Source organism: Schistocerca piceifrons, unplaced genomic scaffold (genome assembly GCF_021461385.2).
Source record: "Schistocerca piceifrons isolate TAMUIC-IGC-003096 unplaced genomic scaffold, iqSchPice1.1 HiC_scaffold_846, whole genome shotgun sequence".
In the NCBI taxonomy this organism is placed as follows: Eukaryota; Metazoa; Arthropoda; class Insecta; order Orthoptera; family Acrididae; genus Schistocerca; species Schistocerca piceifrons.
Genome location: NW_025729109.1, coordinates 441669 through 463545, shown reverse-complemented (window position 1 = coordinate 463545; position 21877 = coordinate 441669). Strand labels below are relative to the sequence as shown.

Genomic DNA, 21877 nt, shown 5'->3' with positions numbered 1-21877 from the left:
AACGTGAATCAACTCCGACTACTGGAAAATTGAAATCGATGTAAACTCTCGCCGCGTCCGTCCTCACCCGTACCAATGGCACATGAAAGAATATTTGTATAGTGGCCCGTGTTACTTCCACTACATGTTCTCCATCTGGTGGAAATTGCCTCTTCGCTAATTGTAATCCTCTGAAAAGATCGTATGTCGAGATCATCACTGAACTAATATGCCTGTTTACTGCACAATATACTGTTACCTGTAACATCGTGACTTCTGTACGTGCGTCACTTAATCGACCTGCTAATGCCCTGAGCAACCTGGCAATTGCCAACTTACCATACAATATGTTTAATCGTTTCTGCAGCATCTCTAAATCGCAATTTATAATTTCCCGTGTCTCTCCCGCGTAAGGAGTCAACTCCTCTGCTGAGGTTCGTATGAGCTTGGTGTTATTCAAGACCCTCATTTCCAGGCTTGACAAGCGTGTTGCGTGCCACTCTGTGGTTCCTCTAACCTCACTGACTGCTTGCTCTACCTGAATTACTGATTGATTCAATGGTCAGACATCATAGTCATCCGCTGCCTGAACACCGTTTTCAGTATCTTTCCCCCTGCATTTATCCATCCCCTCTTGTGCCTAGTTAGCGCCTGTGGCACACTCTCCACTAAACGAAACAATTGCTCCCTCTGCTTACCATAAGTCAACTGTAATTCTTGGTTTTCCACTTGCGCTTCTTTTAATATGTGGTTCCTTTCCCCCTCGGTATACAATGCCGAGAATGATTCCTGTAATTTCCGTACTTCATTCCTGATTTTCCATACCTCTATTCTTGTTTGTAGCGACTTATGGCTTGTAACTAATATATCTGGCTGCCGTGAATACAGTACTCCTGACTGCAAAGTCTGGATTGTTATGCGTTGATGTCTGGCTCCACTGCTGTGACCACAGATCAGCATCCCCATGGCTATCATCCAGCATGTCCACATACGTACTGACCCTGAGAAGAAAAGGAATGAACATGCTTGCACCACCTCTTTTCAAGTTACTACAACGTCGCACGACATCCTCAAAAATTCCCCAATAGTTCACTTTCCTCCTATCGAAATCTCTGGAAAAAGAAACAGTCTCCCCCATACACTGACAAAAAAACTGAAACACAAACAAGAAAAACGCAACTACACTCCTGGAAATGGAAAAAAGAACACATTGACAACGGGGTGTCAGACCCACCATACTTGCTCCGGACACTGCGAGAGCACTGTACAAGCAATGATCACACGCACGGCACAGCGGACACACCAGGAACCGCGGTGTTGGCCGTCGAATGGCGCTAGCTGCGCAGCATTTGTGCACCGCCGCCGTCAGTGTCAGCCAGTTTGCCGTGGCATACGGAGCTCCATCGCAGTCTTTAACACTGGTAGCATGCCGCGACAGCGTGGACGTGAACCGTATGTGCAGTTGACGGACTTTGAGCGAGGGCGTATAGTGGGCATGCGGGAGGCCGGGTGGACGTACCGCCGAATTGCTCAACACGTGGGGCGTGAGGTCTCCACAGTACATCGATGTTGTCGCCAGTGGTCGGCGGAAGGTGCACGTGCCCGTCGACCTTGGACTGGACCGCAGCGACGCACGGATGCACGCCAAGACCGTAGGATCCTACGCAGTGCCGTAGGGGACCGCACCGCCACTTCCCAGCAAATTAGGGACACTGTTGCTCCTGGGGTATCGGCGAGGACCATTCGCAACCGTCTCCATGAAGCTGGGCTACGGTCCCGCACACCGTTAGGCCGTCTTCCGCTCACGCCCCAACATCGTGCAGCCCGCCTCCAGTGGTGTCGCGACAGGCGTGAATGGAGGGACGAATGGAGACGTGTCGTCTTCAGCGATGAGAGTCGCTTCTGCCTTGGTGCCAATGATGGTCGTATGCGTGTTTGGCGCCGTGCAGGTGAGCGCCACAATCAGGACTGCATACGACCGAGGCACACAGGGCCAACACCCGGCATCATGGTGTGGGGAGCGATCTCCTACACTGGCCGTACACCACTGGTGATCGTCGAGGGGACACTGAACAGTGCACGGTACATCCAAACCGTCATCGAACCCATCGTTCCACCATTCCTAGACCGGCAAGGGAACTTGCTGTTCCAACAGGACAATGCACGTCCGCATGTATCCCATGCCACCCAACGTGCTCTAGAAGGTGTAAGTCAACTACCCTGGCCAGCAAGATCTCCGGATCTGTCCCCCATTGAGCATGTTTGGGACTGGATGAAGCGTTGTCTCACGCAATCTACACGTCCAGCACGAACGCTGGTCCAACTGAGGCGCCAGGTGGAAATGGCATGGCAAGCCGTTCCACAGGACTACATCCAGCATCTCTACGATCGTCTCCATGGGAGAATAGCAGCCTGCATTGCTGCGAAAGGTGGATATACACTGTACTAGTGCCGACATTGTGCATGCTCTGTTGCCTCTGTCTATGTGCCTGTGGTTCTGTCAGTGTGATCATGTGATGTATCTGACCCCAGGAATGTGTCAATAAAGTTTCCCCTTCCTGGGACAATGAATTCACGGTGTTCTTATTTCAATTTCCAGGAGTGTATTATCTAACCCACAATACACAAGAAACGCAAATTATCCCTTGATATAAAAACACAAAATGTAAACATGCCATACAGTATTGCACATATAAGAATTTACTCCCTCCGTGACCGTAACACATACAGAACGCTATTTATAACTAACACTAGAACATATACAAACATAATAGTTATGAAAGAAAACTCTAAACTAAACTCATAAAACATATGAAAAACATAGTAGGCCTCAATTACATATAAACACATAATCGTCATTAAAGTAACATCTTAACTAACACAAGAACACATAGAAAGAGAACACACAAACAAACTAATGCAAAAACTTCATGTTGGCGCCGGCCGGTGTGGCCGTGCGGTTCTAGGCGCTTCAACCTGGAACCGCGTGACCGCTACGGTCGCAGGTTCGAATCCTGCCTGGGACATGGATGTGTGTGATGTCCTTCGGTTAGTTAGGTTTTACAGTTCTAAGTTCTAGGGGACTGATGACCTCAGATGTTAAGTCCCATAGTGCTCAGAGCCATTTGAACCATTTTTCATGTTGGCACTCCTATTTGTTGCCTGAAGTATGGTTCTTTGCGTTGTTTGATTTCTCTGTGTGTAGCTGTAGTGCATATATGAAAAAAAATGTGTTCTCATTTTTGTTTCACTTTTCACGGTCACCTGGTGCTGCTGTTGCACTAATCAGGGGTCACTGTGTAGAGGGAGAGGGCCATGAAGCAACTGCAGACTGCTAGGTAAGGGCACAGTTCGTTTTCTGCATCGATGGTACGCCACTCAACTCTCCTGTGGCTCGCTGAACGTTGAATTACTTTGGCTGGCCTCTTGATAGACAAGGCAAAAACATGGTGACGTTGTACTGCTATGACTGGCCTCTTGATAGACAAACCAAGTCACTGTGACGTGCGCAGGGTGGTAAGCATACCAGCCTGTGCCGTCCGCTGCTGTACGACATCCAAGTGTCACCATCATGCATGTTTTCCACGCTCTTCTTTGCATCTTGTTGACGCCCATAGCGTGGCGTGAATTGGGCGTTTCCTTGATGCGTGTGGGGACAATTTGGTAGGCGCCGTTTGTTCCCGCTTGTTCGGTATGGTGTCGGAAGGGTACATGGGATTTACCAGATTGTTCAAGATTTCCGCTGGCAGATAGGAATAGAGATCGACAGGCGGAATATTAGGTGAGGTTTTCGCCTTTCAATCCGCCTGTGATGGTGTTATGTGCCTTCGCCAAGGATTCCTTCGACAGTGACGTGCGTCAGCTGTGTTTATCTGTCTGGAGCGTTGAACTGGCAGCCCGTGGCTCGGCAATGTCGCCTTCGGCGTCGCCCATTGTGCTACGGTGTCGCTGCTCAGCGGTAACCAGATTACAAGGTGTTTCCTTGCGGCCGCTCGACCCTTCCGCTCAGCCGCTGTCAAGCCCTCCTCGTTCGTCAGTCTCGTCCTTTGCAACCGGTAAGCTCCCCTTTCTCTCTCTATGTTGTGTTCAGCCTCCCAAAGTTCCTTGTCGTTTCTGCGTACAGAAATTTAAAGTACATTTTAGAAACAAATACAAATCTCCCCAACTTACATTCATTTACATGTTATTACAGTTGCTGGTCACCTCCTGTGACCTTTCCATACATTACAATTTGCTGCAGAACTTGTCAATCGTTTTATCATTATTCTCATTTAAAAGGACTGAGTTACTTTACTCAATTCAGTTATAAAAGTTACATCTACTGTTATTACAATAATAAACAAAACAATATAAGACATTATGAAGAGAAAAAAACAAACATGAAAATATACATTTACACTCTTCTTTCTATCTGTTTACTAATAGTTTTTAGCTATAATATTCCAGCTGGAATCTCGTTTTACGTTCTTTTCTATCTTACTTTTATGTTTGGGACAAGTGGGTGTGCTGAGGAATGAAGGATGGCCATTTGTTAGTATTCTAATTACATGCCATGGCATTCTTCCTTCTAGCGCTAACTACATTTCCTTTCCACCTGCATCTAACTATGTTCTACTTACTACTTTCTACGTAAACCTGGTAGTTCCGTTGCCCCTATTCCTTTTCCTCTGTGTCCTTCCCTGTAAACTGTTTGGAAATACATGTAGGTTAGATGTCGCTTCCAGTCCACTGCATACTGGTACGAAATTTTCGACTCTCCGATTCTCGCTGCGATCTGGAACAGTTATTAAAAGATAATTACAACAATTGGCTCTGTTGTTTGGCTGCTGTACTCGTGTGAGTCTGTTACTTGGTGTCCTTCTTTGTCTCCCGTCTGTAACATTAGAATACATTGAAAGGTTACTCCCTCTATGCGTCTTATTTTACTTACATTCTTGTGTTTACGTTCTGCAGTTTATGTTACCCTTTTCTCTGGATTTACGCTTTCTTTATTAGTCCTTCCTTGCGTATCTTTCGGTCTGATTTTGTCTTCCTTTGATCTTCTTTGTCGTTCAATTTTCCTTGTTTCGTTCCCTTTTCCTAGACATAAAAAAGAGAATATTTTAATATTAAAGCTAACTACTTCAACCTAGCATTGTTTGATTTTCCGTCGCATAACTTGGATGTTGTTACATTTCGTAGAATTATTTGTTCGCCATGTTGAAGATTTGCCCTACAATCCATTTCTCCCGACACATTACGTGCTCCTGAAATCTAGCTTTCGCGCCGCAAAACTTGCCCTAGGTGAACGTCACAGAGCCGTGACCAAAAATCTCCTCACATACGTCGCTCTGTCGGCGGCCGAAAAATCTCCCAAAACTTCGTCCTTCAACGCATGGCCGCGCGGACTACTCAAAAACGCGCCCCCTCAACGCCACTAAAACAAGGCTCTACTTCTTCCTGAATGGAAAAAAGAATTCCGATATTTCATTTCGCGAACGCACTCTCCTTTGCATGGCTCAATAGCTCGCTTTCAACCACTCAACATCCTCATAAGCCGATTCTGCACACGCTCCTCCGTTTTCTTTGTCGGAACGTCGTTTTCCGTTGCGGAACAATCTTTTACATAACATGCCCTGTTACAAATTTTTCATTGAACAATCTGCTGATCTCTTGTATCGAAGACAAGACACAAAAATAAGACACTACACAAAACATGATATACCTGATACACTCTAAATCCTAGTCATTTCAGAACTTATTACTAACGCAACACAAGAAACACAAAGACAAACAAATTACCATTTCTAACCAATAAAGGGTTTCATATACGTAATACGATGTAAACCTAATAATCGTTAACTCTTAATGTACTCTAACTCGCATGAGTTCAGGTGGGCCACGCTTCTTACTCTGAATGGTCCATACAACCAGAAAATCATTTCTGGCAGAGCCCCTTTTGCTTGCGTGACAGTCGGTGGGATTTCAATAGTACTCAAAGTGTCTGACCTCAAAGTGCCTGACCTTCGCCCCTCTGTCTGCGAACCTTTTGCGTTTTTCTGCCGCCGCCTTTATATTTTCCAATGCCATGTTTACTACAGCTGTAGCCGGCCGGAGTGGCCGTGCGGTTCTAGGCGCTACAGTCTGGAACCGAGCGACCGCTACGGTCGCAGGTTCGAATCCTGCCTCGGGCATGGATGTGTGTGATGTCCTTAGGTTAGTTAGCTTTAAGTAGTTCTAAGTTCTAGGCGACTGATGACCTCAGAAGTTAAGTCGGATAGTGCTCAGAGCCATTTTTGAACTACAGCTCTGTGCTGCGTCCGCTCTCGATGAGGGAAGTCAACTAGCTCCCTGATTCGGTCTGTCGGGTGCCTGTTTCTTAAAACCGTAATCGGCGGAAACTTCGTTGTCCCGTGAGGCAGCTCATTCATAACCTGTTGAAAATCAGAGATAAGAAAACCTCCCAGTAGGCGTGCTGCTTAGCGCAGTACACTCGGCAAAGGTTTCCTAAATTCTTAATCACGCGCTCAGGCGGATTCGAAGACGGGTGGAAGGCTGAAATGAAAATCGGCTTTATGCCGCGTCGTTCCAATGTTTCAACGCAATTCTTCGCCCTGAATTACGGCCCATTGTCGGTAACGATGCTCTCAACTTTACCTACTTGCGATGAGAAGTCCCTGCAGATGGCCTCTGATACCGTCGCTGCTGTTGCCTTACGTAACGGGGTGAACGTTACGTATTTTGACGTAAGCTCGACCGCGTCGAGCACAAAGCAATAACCACAACTCGTCCCTGGTAATGGACCGAGATGATCCGCGGCACCTAATTGTTTCGGTCTTTGTGGGATTATCCGATACAAGGGAGCTTGGAAATTCTAGTTGTTGTGCGTGGACTTTTGGCACAACTTGCAGACGGAGAGCACCTTCCTAATGCGCCTCTCCATATTCCTAAAATGGCACAGCGTTTTTAGTTTTACATAGCACTTCCTGGTGCCGAAAAGTACATAGCTCAGGTGCGTGTACCATATTATTTTATTGATCGTCTCTTCGGGGATGCACAAAACCCAACGCGCATCCTCGATTTCCCTACGGTAGAAAATGATGTTTTTTCTTACGATATATAATTGTCGAGTTCCGACCTGTTCTTTATCTCTCCATTGTTCCTTAATCTTTCGCAAGACTGGGTCCTTATCCTGTTCTCTTGCAATATCTTGCATTGAGGCCGTTACGAAATTCTCGAACGCAACCTTTCTCATGTAGAAGATGCTAAAATTACTTTCCTCGAGATCGTCCTGTACAGTGGAGATTAATCCGATAGGGGATCTGGACAGTGCGTCGGCGATAATATTAGTCGAGCCCGGGATGTGTACGATCGAGAATTCGTGGTGTTCCAGATAAAGTACCCATATTCCTAATCTCCTGTGGTTTAATTTGGCTGTTAGCAGGAATTGTAGCGCTTTATGGTCAGTGTAGACGCGATTTTTCCTCCCGAACAGGAAATACCTGATCTTCTCAAACGCCCACACAACCGCCAATGCCTCCAGTTCTGTTACCGAGTAGTTCCTTTCGCATTTCGACAGTGTTCTGCTGCCGAAACCGATTGTCCGTCTTTCAGTGCCCCTCTCGGACTCGAACTCCTGGAACACTACTATGCACAATGCTGTTTTCGCTGAGTCTGTAGGTATACAGCAATCTCTGGTGAGGTCCAGATGCCATAGTATGGGAGCTTCCCACACCCAAGGTGTTTTCTTTCCCATAAGGGCACACAGACGAGGGGTAGCCAGACAGTCTGGGTTTACGAATCTTTTGTAGAAATTGTATAAACGTAGAACACCCCTTAATTTCTTTCTGGTGGTGGTGGGTGGATAACTGTTCAATTGCATCTAATTTCTCTGGGTCGGGGTAGATCCCTTCGGCCGAGATTATGTGGCCTAAAAACTTTACCTGTGACCTTCCAAAGTATGATTTTTCTAAATTTACCGTGACACCATATGCTTTCAAAGTGCTCAACAGGTTCCTCAGTATTTCATTATGTCTCTCCCACGAGGCTTCGGCGATAGTGATGTCATCCACGTATGTCGTGATCCGATCCATGTGTCAAAAATAAAATATAACCCTAGAATTAGGGTTTGTCGCGTAGATATAAAATAGCTGATGGATCTTGCAGTGCTCACAAACGACTATTTTTGACACATGGATCTATGCCGACAATTGTAAAAACGGCGATGGTACATTAGTCCTTACTAATGTAAAATTGCTACTTCTGAAGAAGACAAATTTATATTTGTCGAAGCCTAGGTAAAGAATTTCTTTATCCATTGCAACTGGTCGACTGTTTATAATTTTATTATTAGTATCGTCGTCGCCATCTTGCGACTGACGCCATTGCCTGCCGTTGTTCCGATACGACGTTCCGTTCCTACCATTGCCTCCATTGCCGTTGTAATTGCTATTACGCCTGTACGGCTGTTGGCGCGGACCTCCTCCGACAGAAATATTATAATTGTTATTGTCATGCCTACGGTCCCTGCGCTGCTCTCTTCCCGTTTGCTCAGCCTGGCCGTTCGCCTGTCCTTGTTGCCTTCTGCGGTTTCTGCCCATCTCTCTCTCTAATGCAAACTCTGATTCTCTGAGAAAGTTTTTAAACTCCTCAATATCACTGCCGCATCGTCCTATCGGCGACTGTTGGTAATTCAATGGCAGTTTCATATAGCAAAAACGGATGAGCTCGGTATCACTACATGGTGCATCGAGGAAGACATTCTTTTTAATTAGAGCCTCGAAGAACTTGAAAGGGTTTGTGAATCCCGAGTTGTCAAAGTCTTTACAGAGGATAATCTCCTGCTTGATACGTTCTTGGGTCGCCTTTGACCAATAAGTGCCCAAGAAGATCTCCTTGAATTCCTCATAGGAGGTGAAATTATCTGCGACACCTCGCATTCGCTCGGATACGCTACCCTCTAGAAATACGCAAATGAAAGATAGCTTAAATTTGAGGAGCCAATTTGGTGGCATTGGCACTAGAAATTGCTGTAAAAAGGCCTGAGGATGCAGAACGTTTCCACTGTCTTTATAGTGGTGAAAACTCTGCACAGAGAGCAGGTGTTTGTAATCCATGTCGGTGATCATTTGCACTCCCGAATTCGAGTTCGCGCTGTCTACAATGGTTTCCTTTCCTTGTGGCGTGTTGCACGTTTGGCTTGCAATAACCAGATTGGCCATTTCGCCGACAGCTCGCCTACTACCACCGTTACCTCTCCTGCAATACCGGAAGTTGCTCTACGGATACCGCTAATTTAGAGATCTTTGCTTCATTATTCCTAGTCTGACTGTCGACCTGCTCAATTTCCCCACGCAGTTTGTTATACATGTCTTCATGAGAGTCCTTGATCTCCTCGTGGAATTGTTTAACCGACATTCCAGATCCATCTTCATGCTTTCTACGCTTTCATTATGTTCCTTCATTTGACGTTCAGTACCTACCTGGATGTTCTTTATATCGCCTTTGATTTTCCGTCCTAGGCTTTCGTTATTTTCCTTCATTTGGCCTTCTATGCCTTCTATGCTTTCTCTCACAATCCTTACTTCGTTTTTGATTTGACTTGTTAGTTCACCTTTGAATTCCTCCATACATTTCAACAGTATCATAAATTTATCTGCTTCTGTTTTTTCTGGCGCTTCACCACGATTGTGTAATTGGACACCTATGTAGCACTGTTCTGGCGACACTGCCCTATCGGTTTCGTCCTCGCTGTGTTCTTCCCCGTAATTTACAAAATTAACAACAGCCTCAACGTGTTGTTGGGCCTCCGTTATAACGACTTCATTCTGAAGTTGCGGAGCGCCTATCGGGGCCGAGATGTCGACATCCGTGTTTTGTACGTCTGGATTTTTCATTTGTTCGAGCTCAGCCGGCGTTAGCGGCTCCTGACCTACTAATATGATTTCATTTACGTCGCCCGTTTCTGACATCTCGAAATGAGAATTTGTTACTTTATTAGCCAGAAGTTTAGCCTTCACTAGCCTTGCATCTAGTGAACATTTAGGTTGTTATGTATTGGGGATAATACCAATGAAAGCATACTTAAGGAAAGGTAAATAATATTATATGGAAGGTTATTTAGTCATAACGTTAACGGTGTGAGGTGGTAATAAAAAAGCGAACCATTTTTGGTGAGTGAGCTTCATGTCTGCAGTACATGTAAGACACATACACAAAAAAAAGAAACAGATACAACAGCTACTGAAGAGTAGGGCCATCCAAATGTTTTCTTCTGCTCTTTGTTTACGACGTTAGATTTAGAGACGGTGGATCTGGATATTATTCGAAACATTGCTTTGGATCAAAACAGAAGTTATTGAAGCGCAAATGAAACTCTGGGACACGGTTCACGTATTTCGGCTGTCAGCCATTGCAGCAACAGACAGCTTCCGTGCGTCTTCACGAGGCGAGATCACCAAGTGCTAGAAAGCTCAGAGCATCAGCTGAACAAACGTATTCTCCGTGTCGCTAGTCTAATGCAGAATTGGCAATATCGCAGAATACATTTGGCAACTACGTGATCGTCTATTTACTTCCCGGTGTGGTTCAGACTTGTCCTGCTAAATTCACTTGATATTTCGTTGTCATTTCCGGTATGTGATCTGACTGATTGTCACTTCAGTGGGGTCTCAAATTTATTACTTGGTTAGAGAGAGGTTAATCCACACAGAACAAAAAACTAATCTCATATTTAACGCTACTAAATCTCTCTATTGAAGAAGAATACCGCAGTGAGAGATCAGTAGTAGCGGCTGTGGCTAAATGGTAACGTGGCTGCTCTGTGCGGGGAACGCTGCATTAGTTCTAGGTTCCATACCCAGTAAAAGCCTGAACATTTTGTCTCCTCTTCACGTCATCTGTTACCAAGTTAGAGACTTCCATATCCAAAACCATTAAGGACATCTTAACTTAATCATCTTGAATGTCATCGCAGTTTCAGTTTAGTAGCCCATCGACCTAAAGGTGAAAAATTTAACAAACTATGACCATGTACACTATTCAAAATTATATTTTCCCGATTATACCGACACACATCTCAATTTTTTTGAATACGCAATTCCGTTGATTACTTGTGGCATTGAATAATTCCTTAGCTGTGTTTCTTTCTTCATTTATGGCGCGCGTTCTTGTCCACAGAGTAAAATTCATAGTGCGTGAGGTAACTGGCTCGTATCAAACTAGTGTGGGTAAAGAGAGATGAGTTATCCAAACTGTTTGTGAATACACACCCTTCGTAGCTGCGGCACTCACTCCCACGTTTCACTGCGCTGTAATGCCGCTCGATTTCGAGAAGGCTTTCTACAGGGTGAGCAACCAGTGCCTTCTGAAAACAATGGACTCTCCCCAGTGTTTTGCCGACATCATTGGTAGAATTTTGAAGAATTGTAGGTCGTCAGCAAATACGAACTTGCATCAGGTGCGAAGCTGAGCAACGCTAAATCACGCATCGTGAATGTGGGGCGTGGAATATCTCCGCGAAACACGCGAGACCTCAATGTAGTCAACCATATGCAAATTCTGGGTTTCGACTACAGGTCTGTTATAAATCGCACTACAGCTGCCAACTCTAGGAAAACACTTGCCAGCGTGCCAGCTACTGACAAAGAACATAGCGTGAGAAGACTTGATGACATACCATGGGCAGACTTTGCAAATATGTACATGGTCTGCAAAGTCAACTGTGTGGCACAGGTTGTACCCATTCCATGTGAAACACCAGCAATATTCCTCTCAGCTTTGGGCCATTGGGCCATTTTATAACTCGTGGTAATATTTTTAAGATAAAGTTTGACATGTTGACCGTCTCAGCCCGAAATGGGGTGTACGTGGGGGTGGGGAGGGGGGGAGGGGTGGGGAATGGGGATCAAATCTCACCGACGTTGGGAGAAAGTCACAAGCTCTCTTCGTGTGTTGCACATACTAGCTGTGGAAGAAGACACCCTCGGCCCTCATGTCCCACTTAGCAGGCGAAACTACTCCCACTGTCTTGCATCCACCCGTAGATGTATGGCACGTCCCCAATGGCTTTTATGATTTTGAACAATTTCGATTCGAACTCAGTTACACTCAAACCAGAGGTTTTCCTGTCGAATATGGCAAAACTTAAGAACATGTACGTGGAGTTGATGAGAAGCAAAAGCAGAAACGTGACTGTACAAAAGTGTTCGCACTGCAACTGCAAGGTCATTTGAAACAACATCGGCACCCTTCACCTACCAACAAATGTGAAAACTACTCGGTACAGGAAAGTAGAAACCACAGAGAAACTTCAAGCAATGCATCTGGGTGATTGGCCAATTCGGGAGAATTGTGACCTGACAGACACTGAAGAACACAGGTTTGTGTGCGCCGAAGTGAAGGACATCTGACGAGTTATCAGACAACTGGTAGCCACAGTAAAACGCGCACTGCGCACAATACGTTGCCTTCCAGTTTTTTGAATCCTAGCGACGTCCCATGCCCATTTACAGTGAAGAAATGCTGCAAACTGGCTAAAAGAACAAACAACGTATAACCTCGTAACGGAAGAAAACAAAACGGGCGGACGTTGGATGGGGCGCCGCACGCACGCCGGGCACAAGCGGACCACGGGGCGGCGAAGAACTACGAGAGAAACTTCGCAAAATTTTTTCAGTTAATATAGTTACGTGAAACAGTATGCAAAGTGAATAAAAAACGACGTAAAAACAAGAACAACATAATGAATCGTCCTTAAGCTCTTTTGTCTTAAACGGTATTTTTTACTGGTTAATTTACTTATTTTTAAGGGAATAGAAATCTTCACTAAAATACGTAGGTCAGAAGCACCCTACTTTGTGTTGGAATCTCGGAGCAAATATTTATCCTCACGACAGAAGTCATGGTACTTTCTGCTACATTTAATTTTACTATTTTTCCGAATGCCAGAACTACTTTTAACCAGAATAAGGGACTGAAGGTGGTGGGGGTCAAATACAGGGATCGAAAGGCTATTTACAATTTGTACAAAAACCAGATGGCAGTTATAAGAGTCGAGGGCCATGAAAGGAAAGCAGTGGTTGGGAAGGGAGTGAGATAGGGTTGTAGTCTCTCCCCGATGTCATTCAATCTGTAAGCAGTAAAGGAAACAAAAAAAAAAAAAGAAAAAAAAGAATCGGAGTGCGTATTAGAATCCATGGAGAAGAAATAAAAACTTGAGGTTCGCCGATGACATTGTAATTCTGTCAGAGACAGCAAAGGACCTAGAAGAGCAGCTAAGCGGAATGGACAGTGTCTTGAAAGGAGGATATAAGATTAACATCAACAGAAGCAAAACGAGGATATTGGAATGTAATCGAATTAAGTCGGGTGATGCTGCGAGAATTAGATTAGGAAATGAGACGCTTAAAATAGTATAGGAGTTTTGCTATTTGGCGATCAAAATAACTGATGATGGTCGAAGTAGAGAGGATACAAAATGTAGACTGGCAATGGCAAGGAAATCGTTTATGAAGAAGAGAAATTTGTTAACATCAAGTATAGATTTAAGTGTCAGGAATTCTCTTCTGAAAGTATTTGTATAGAGTGTAGCCATGTATGGAAGTGAAACATGGACGATAAATAGTTTGGACAAGAAGAAAATAGAAGCTTTCGAAATGTGGTGCTACAGAAGGATGTTGAAGATTAGATGGGTAGATCACATAACTAATGAGGAGGTATTGAATAGAATTGGGGAGAAGAGAAATTTGTGGCACAACTTGACTAGAAGAAGGGATCGGGTAGTAGGACATATTCTGAGGCATAAAGGGATCACCAATTCAGTATTGGAGGGCAGCACGGAGGGAAAAATCGTAGAGGGAAAACAAGAGATGAATGCACAAAACAGGTTCAGAAGGATGTAGGTTCCAGTAGGTACTGGGAGATGAAGAAGCTTGCACAGGATAGAGTAGCATGGAGAGCTGCATCAAACCAGTCTCTAGACTGAACACCACCACAACAACAACAAGGGATTGCTGATTTCTTCTGTTCTGCGTTACATTCATCATTACCCCAAGTATCAGGAATCGCAGCACGCAGCTTCCAGCGAGTGGAGTACTCAGATGCAGCAGAGGACCAACTTCCCCAATAAGCCTCGGGAACTGATGCATCGGACGACTGAGAAGATACTGCGAAATAAATCGGAAAGCAAAGCGTCGTGAACACGAACTTCAAGCCGTTGCTCACAGCTGAGATGATAGTGTGTGGACATGGTCTTCTGGAGGAAGTATTAAAAATAAAAAAATTTAAAAATCGTACACGAAAATAAAGGATCGCCTCGGTGACAGGTGTGGGGGAGGAGTCATGGCCGGGCCTCCTCGCCCCCGCCTGCCTGCCTCCCTGGTGCTGACCAGCGCCTTCCTGAACAAGAAAGTCAGAACATCACAAGGAAAGCGGACAGCTGAGACAGCATGGCGGATGGGTCTCTGGGTTCTTCACCTGTGCCCCCTTTATCGCCACCTGCCTGACACTGACGCCCCAAAAAATTAAAAAATAAAGCTTTGGCACGGAAGATATCGTGTAGAGAAAGGGATGGTGTAGTGGTTAAAAAATAAAATGGAAAGAAGTAGTTAAGGTGGCCAGTTTCAGTCTGCACTTAGTGGGATCGAATCCTGTCACTTCCATGAATTTTAATTCGTGCTAAAAGTTATTAGTTAAAGAAGTTCAAATGATTCTAGCTACGTGTGCCGAAGTTCTGTGTTCGTTTCTCACGTCAGGCAATCTTTTTTTATCAAGCAGAAGCAGCATCTCCCCCATCTCTGGTAACCTGGAGGAGAGTCGGTATAGATTGGGCCCTGACAGAGGAGGAAGTCATGCCAGGTCGAAACTCTGTCAACAGTTACCTTTCTTACGCGGTATTTTTTTTTATCAATGAGTCAATCGCCGTGCAAGGTCACAGGGCACTTGACTCTTACTGTAATTGAGCTTGAGATATGGAAAATATTGGTGCCACATTCAAATCTCCATTTTCGTCACGTCTCAGCCCTTTGAGATGATACATTTCCTTCGTTTCATTGTTTCGTTATGTGTACAAAGTCCGCAAGACCTCCACAAGCCACATGTCTGGGATCGAATCCTGGCCTGTCATTACAAGTTGCAACGTGCGCGCATTAAACTACATGTGACAAATTATTGTTAATGATTCTCTGGGCTTTGTCAACAATAATGTTTAGACTCCCACGTCAGACACGAAAATTTTCGTCATATCATGTCAGGCTTATGCCGCTCCTAGCTCCTCGTGAAAAAGAATTCGATAGTCAACGTGTCTTTGTATATAGTCAACAACGAAGTGTGTAATGTTCGATTCGTAGTCAGCACAGAAATTTTCGTCATGTTATTTAGAATTCAGACGTGTAAATATTTCGCTGCTGTTGAAGTAAGCCAACATGCAACGTCTACACGTGACAAGAAGTGAATGTAGTGGGGTGCAGGGTTCGAATCCTGGTAAAGCAAAACATTTTCGTCTTGTCATTTCAGTTTATCATCTCGCCACTGGTTAAAAATGACGCTTTCTAATGTTTGATTGTGCTTACTTAACTAAGTCCGGGGTTCGAATCTCTGGTCGACAGAAAACTTTGTCATATGATATATTTCTGCCGTTTCATTGTTTCCTCACGTCTGCAAAGTCATCGAAAAATTCACAAGAGGCACATGTTTGGGTTCGAATCCTGGCGTGTCATTTCACACATGAGCACTCTTTCTCACTTGTGAAACCATCGTTATGATATTTCATGTTATTGCTAACAGGAATAGTAGCTGATGGATTGTATTTGGAGAGCGTACTGCAGAAACAAAATTTTCGTCATACAATTTCAAGGTGAAAATTGCTTTTCCATGTGTCGTTTATTGCAATAAATTTGCGTTTACAAGTGTAATGGCTGTGTAATCTCTAATTCCATATGTTCTGGTATTTGTATTATCGTAGTATTAATTTCCATCTAGACTGGTAGTCACACAGAGCAGTTGTCTCTTGTGTTCTCTTGCAGTAACCATGTGGTATAATGAAACGACTGCACCCAAAAGGAGCAGAGGATCTGTGTTATGTGGATTGCCTACAAATCAAGTGAAACACAATTCTGGTCATTTGGGTAGTTTTGAGTATGATAGTACATGTTACATGAAAGTGCATTTGCTATCAGGCCCACCAAATCTGACACACACACACACACACACACACAAATTTTTTATGGGAACAGAGTTGCCAGTTTGGTGTTTTTTTATATCTGAACAATTCTGTGTGTGTGTGTGTGTGTCTGCCTCTCTGTCTGTCAGAAACTTTCAGTACTTGGTGAGTCTTTGTCAAGAAATGGACCGATAATTGGATTGGTTTTTTTTTTTGTGGGATATGAGGAGAGTGACTTCGAAAATCAGGAGATGGGATTCTTCTTGAGTGTGATATCTGGTAGTTAAGCTGCAGACAGAGTAGTAGTATTAGATGCAACAAGGCTGTTCTGTAGTGGAGGTGAGCAACTGGTTAGCTACAGCGTACTGAGATCAAAGGAGCTGACTTCCAGGAAGGAGTGTGACGAAATGTGACAACGTAATTCTTTCAGAGATTGTACAATGGTATTTGTAATTGATGATGAGAAAAGATTTTTTTAATGGTGGAAGTAGAACAGATTTACTGTAGCTTAATACACGCAGAGTTGCGCACTATTTTGTATTGCAGGAGGAGAGATACGGTAGGTTTGTTTCAGGACAGATTAGTATTCACTGCAGTTGTGTTGTCTCGTGTGGCAGTTTTACTCATTATGTGTGATGTGTGTTTGTAGCAGAGAGTGGCAATTTGTGTGTTTTGTGCAGGAGGCTCCCCGCAGAGCAGAGAGGCAGGAGGCTGATCCTGGTGACTGAGCAGGGAGCAGTGGGGGAGATGAGGGTGCTGCTCGCCGTGGGGGCCGACGTGGTGGCGGGGGGTGGGGTGAGGGGGTGGACCGCCCTGCACGTCGCAGCATCCAGGGGAGACGTCGAGGCGACACGGCTCCTGGTGGATGCGGGGGCGGCTGTGGACGCCAGGATCACCTGGCAGCAGTGGACACCTCTGTGCGTGGCTGCGGAGAGGGACAGAGCCGCTGTGGCACGGCTGCTGTTGCGGGGTAACGCCGACCACAACGCCGGGGATGGCAGTGGGTGGACGCCGCTGCACTTGGCTGCACGCTGTGGCAACGCAGAAGTGGCGGCTGCCCTGCTCCAGGTGGGGGCCGAAAGGGATGCCACAACTGGTGACAGTGGGGCCACAGCAGTGGACCTCGCCAGGGAGAACAAGGACAGTCAGCTGATGGAGATGCTGTCATGAGGCAGCCAGTCCAACAAACTCTCTGCAAAAAAAAAACTGAAACAACTTCTCCAGTAACAATTTGCATCTTTCTTCAATAAACAATTCAAAAATTCAATCCCACTGTCACTGACTAATTTTCCCCTCCTTGAGTAGCTCACAAAAAACGTCTCGAGTACACTTCTAGACTAAACTTTACAAAAGTCAACAGTTCATTGTGAACAAACACAACTGATCTATAATATCTAATCGCCGAAAAGTATTTCACACCAGCCAACAAGGTGCTACATCATACTATTCTAATTTGCAACATACTGAGATCATTCCTATATCAGTTCTATCACCAGAATTTTCGCTTCTGATATCAGAAGCAATTTACATCAATTTACTTCAGCATTTTCAACAAATATTGTACTCTACTGTACCTCCTGCGTTTAATAACAATGGGATATTAGTAGCAATATTCACACTACATCACGTGCCCATCATCTGGAACCATACAGTCAGTCCACATTTAACTAAACACAATCAGAGCACAACCTCACACCTCACAGTTCCCACACAGCTGTAACGCTGCTCTTGCGAAACACGCCACCACCTACCAGACGACGTGGACCTTTACTCTGACTTTAGAGAGTAATGCAGTTGATTTACCCACTCTCTCTTCCACATTCCCCTCCTGTCGGTATGCCCTGCACTTGTAGACCACTTCGTTTATGAAGACACAAAAGATCCATTTTGATTGTAACGGAAAGCAGTCACCAGATACAGGAAATTAGTTGGAAAGCAACGATGCCACATACACTATGTACAGGAAATCCTGTCCCTATCCTATTTTTGTCTGTACTTTACATAAAAGATTGCAACAACCAAAGTAATTCTAATTGTATTCGAGACAGAACCCTGAGGCCCAAATTTTAGCACATGAAAGCAATTTTACAATGACGCACACGAATCTCGACACTCATCAGTCACGATCGTGCAGCTGAGATGGCAACGCAAGTCGTGGAACTGCAGGTAATAAAATTACATTTACTTTGATTCATACACCGAGCCAATAAGTATAATGAAGACTGTATGTCTATCAAATCAATTACTATTACGTTACTCAAGTCTCTTATTTCTGACTCCACAGTTTCTCTGACTTTAAACAGATTTTAAGTCGGAATAATTCGTCTGTATTTTTTAAATAAGCAGCTATTCCATATCGCTGCAGGTACCAACGGCAGGGCCAGCACTACACTTTCTGGGCTGTGAGTAAATGTTGCTGGGCCCCTCCTACAAATTTATTTTAAACTCCTTAATATGGATAACGTCAGAAAGTGTTAATGCAAAAAAATCAGTCAATGGCTTCTTCTTAAGAAACTGTAACTTTCACAGTTTGCATAACTGTACTTTCTGCCCACCTTTTTTGGAAGCTTAAACTTCTATAATCCAGATATAATGCAATGAGTGCATAAATTCTGATCCTGTTGCGATCGTAGCTGATCCCAACATGCCGCTCTTGCCCCACTGTCGTTCTGTAACAGTTATCAACTCTTCCAAGAAAGTTCAGATATACTCTGCTTGGGCGACGCTAACACGCAAAGTGCAGAACAATCCATAAGGCAGTCATTGTACTTTGCAGTACGTCACTGAAACTGTACTTACGAAGCGCAGAAGTGGCTCAGACACAAAATTGCCTTCACGAATCTTTTTTAACAGCAAAATTTCTTCTCTCAGACCCTCCTCATTAACATCTACACTGTAGAAAGATTCGTCGTTTTCCACAAGCTGTGGGTCTGGAGAATCGTGTTCGCTTACGTAGTTCCACAGGAAACGGAATGTGTCCGTGTTGTATGTGGCTGCACACGGTACACTTAAGTTTCCTGCAGCTGTGTAATAACGTGGGAAACAGTTAGCTGAAAACTGTTCTTCGAGCTCTTCAATATCAATACTTACACTCTGCAATTTCACATTTATGCCATTAAATCTCTGTACTATGCCCTTCCAAACTGTCAACAGGAATACTGATTCAAGTTGAAAAATGAACGTGCCTTCTGACAACAGCTTGGAACTGTGGTGTCAACTAAATTCAAAGAATGTGCTGCACGAGTCACAGAATGCACACTCTGATTTCGATACTAATTGCGTGCCTGAGAACCTGTGAAAGCTCTTGACGAAATGCTAGCGCCGCTGTCCTCAAGAGTCAGGAGTATTAACGGGATTTGTGGACAGGACTTTCAGTACGGCCTCAGCTAGGTTTCCAGACTTGTGACTCCTGGGTTTAGCAACAATAAAAGGAAACGTTCAACACGCTCACCATTCTCGTTCACATACCTCAGTACGAAAGGTAATTGATCAATATGTGAAATGTCAACAATACATCTACATCTACATGGTTGTTTTGTTGTGGTCCTCAGTCCAGAGACTAGTTTGATGCAGCTCTCTATGTTACTCTGTCCTCTGCAAGCTTCTTCATCTCCCAGTACCTACTGCAACCTACATCCTATTCATCTCTTGGTCTCCCTCTACGAGTTTTACTCTCCACACTGCTCTCCAATACTAAATTGGTGCTCCCTTGAAGCCTCAGAACATGTCCTACCAACCGATCTCTTCTTCTAGTCAAGTTTTGCCACAAATTCCTCTTCTCCCATATTCTATTCAGTACTTCCTCATTAGTTACGTGACCTACCCATCTAATCTTTAGCATTCTTCTGTAGCACCACATTTCGATACCCTCTATTCTCTTCTTTTCCAAACTATTTATCGTCCATGTTTCACCTCCATATATGGCTACACTCCATACAAATACTTTCAGAAAAGACTTCGTGACGCTTAATTCTATACTCGATGTTAGCTAATTTCTCTTCTTCAGAAACGCTTTCCTTACCATTGCTAGTCTACATTTTATATCCTCTCTACTTCGACCATCATCAGTTAGTTTGCTCCCCAAATATCAAAAGTCATCTACTACTTTAAGTGTCTCATTTCCTAACCTAATTCCCCCAGCATGACCCAAATTAATTCGACTACATTCCGTTATTCTCGTTTTGCTTATGTTGATGTGCATCCTATATCCCCCTTTCAAGACACGGTCCATTCCGTTCAACTGCTCGTCCAGGTATTTACATGGATACTCTGAAAACACTTAAGTGCCTGGCAGAGGGTTCGTCGAACAACTTTCACAATAATTATCCATTATTCCACTTTCGAACAGCGGCCAGAAAAAACGAACACTACATCTATTTGTACGATCTCTGATTTATTGTTCTGTAGGGCGGGCAACCACAGCCAGACGTCGACATTTTCCCAAAGAAAATTCCGCACTGGCTGTATGAATGAAATGGTTCAAATGGCTCTGAGCACTATGGGACTTAACATCTGTGGTCATCAGTGCCCTAGAACTGAGAACTACTTAAACCTAACCAACCAAAGGACATCACACACATCCATGCCCGACGCAGGATTCGAACCTGCGCCTAGAACCGCATGGCCACACCAGCCGGCCCATATGTATGAATGATTTTTATTAAATCTGCGACTGGTTTCGCACCACTTATTGGTGCATCCTCAGGCAATCTCTACAAAAAATAATATAATAAGAGCTCATATAAACTATTCGGTCCCCCAATTCTGAGATATAAATTGAAGTTTTAAACAACCAGTTTTTTGAATGAAACAAGAAAGTACTCACATACGCTATTTATGACATGGTAATGTTGAACTGCCACGTGGCTCCTCTCAGCTTGCACAGTAACTTCTGATATGTTTACATGGCCCTAATTCCACTGTTTATTCATGCTATTGTTTGCACTCTTTGTCGTCCGAGTTTAGAGGAGTTTTATCACCATCGTATTTTATTTTTATTTTTAGGTCATTCCCACTCCCATCATTCAAAAAAAAGTTAAAAAAGGTTTTTAAATTTTAACTACTGCTTTCACAAGATGACGGTATATTGGACGTGAATGGTGGGGAGTGGCTACAGGGCAATGTTCAACGTTACCATGTTATAAATAGCGTATGTGAATACTTTCTTGTCTCATTCAAAAGACTGGTTGTTTAAAAGTTCAATTTGTACCTCAGAATTGGGGGATCGAATAGTTTATATGAGCTCTTATTATAGTACTTTTTGTACAGATTGGCTGAGGATGCACCGATAAGTGGTGCGAAACCGGTCGCAGATTTAATAAAAAGCCGGCCGCTGGTGGCCGAGCGGTTCTAGGCGCTTCAGTCTGGAACCGCGCGACCGCTACGGTCGCAGGTTCGAATACTGCCTCGGGCATGGATGTGTGTGATGTCCTTAGGTTAGTTAGGTTTAAGTAGTTCTAAGTTCTAGAAGACTGATGACCTGAGATGTTAAGTCCCATAGTGCTTAGAGCAATTTGAAATTTAATAAAAATCATTGATACAGCCAGTGCGGAATTTTCTTTTGAAAAACGATCTCTGATCTCCCTTATTTCTCCCTATGTAGGTCGGCGTCAACAAAATATTTTCTCACTTGGAGGATAAACTTGGTGATAAATATTTCGTGAGAAGATTCTGCCGCAAGGAAAAACGCCTTTGTCTAAATGATGTCCACACCATATCCTGTATCCTGTCAGTGACACTCTCACCCATATTTCACGATAA

At 44.2% G+C, this 21877-nt stretch overlaps 1 protein-coding gene across 1 annotated transcript in view; it reads left to right on the top strand.

Annotated features, from left to right (window-relative positions):
• LOC124770943 (ankyrin repeat and protein kinase domain-containing protein 1-like) overlaps positions 1-17287 on the top strand; it is a 39263-nt gene extending 21976 nt beyond the window's left edge. The window contains exon 2 of the mRNA XM_047249242.1: positions 16798-17287. Within this exon, the coding sequence (XP_047105198.1) occupies positions 16798-17287 (490 nt within the window). The remainder of the gene's footprint in view (positions 1-16797) is intronic.
• The last annotated feature ends 4590 nt before the right edge of the window (positions 17288-21877 follow it).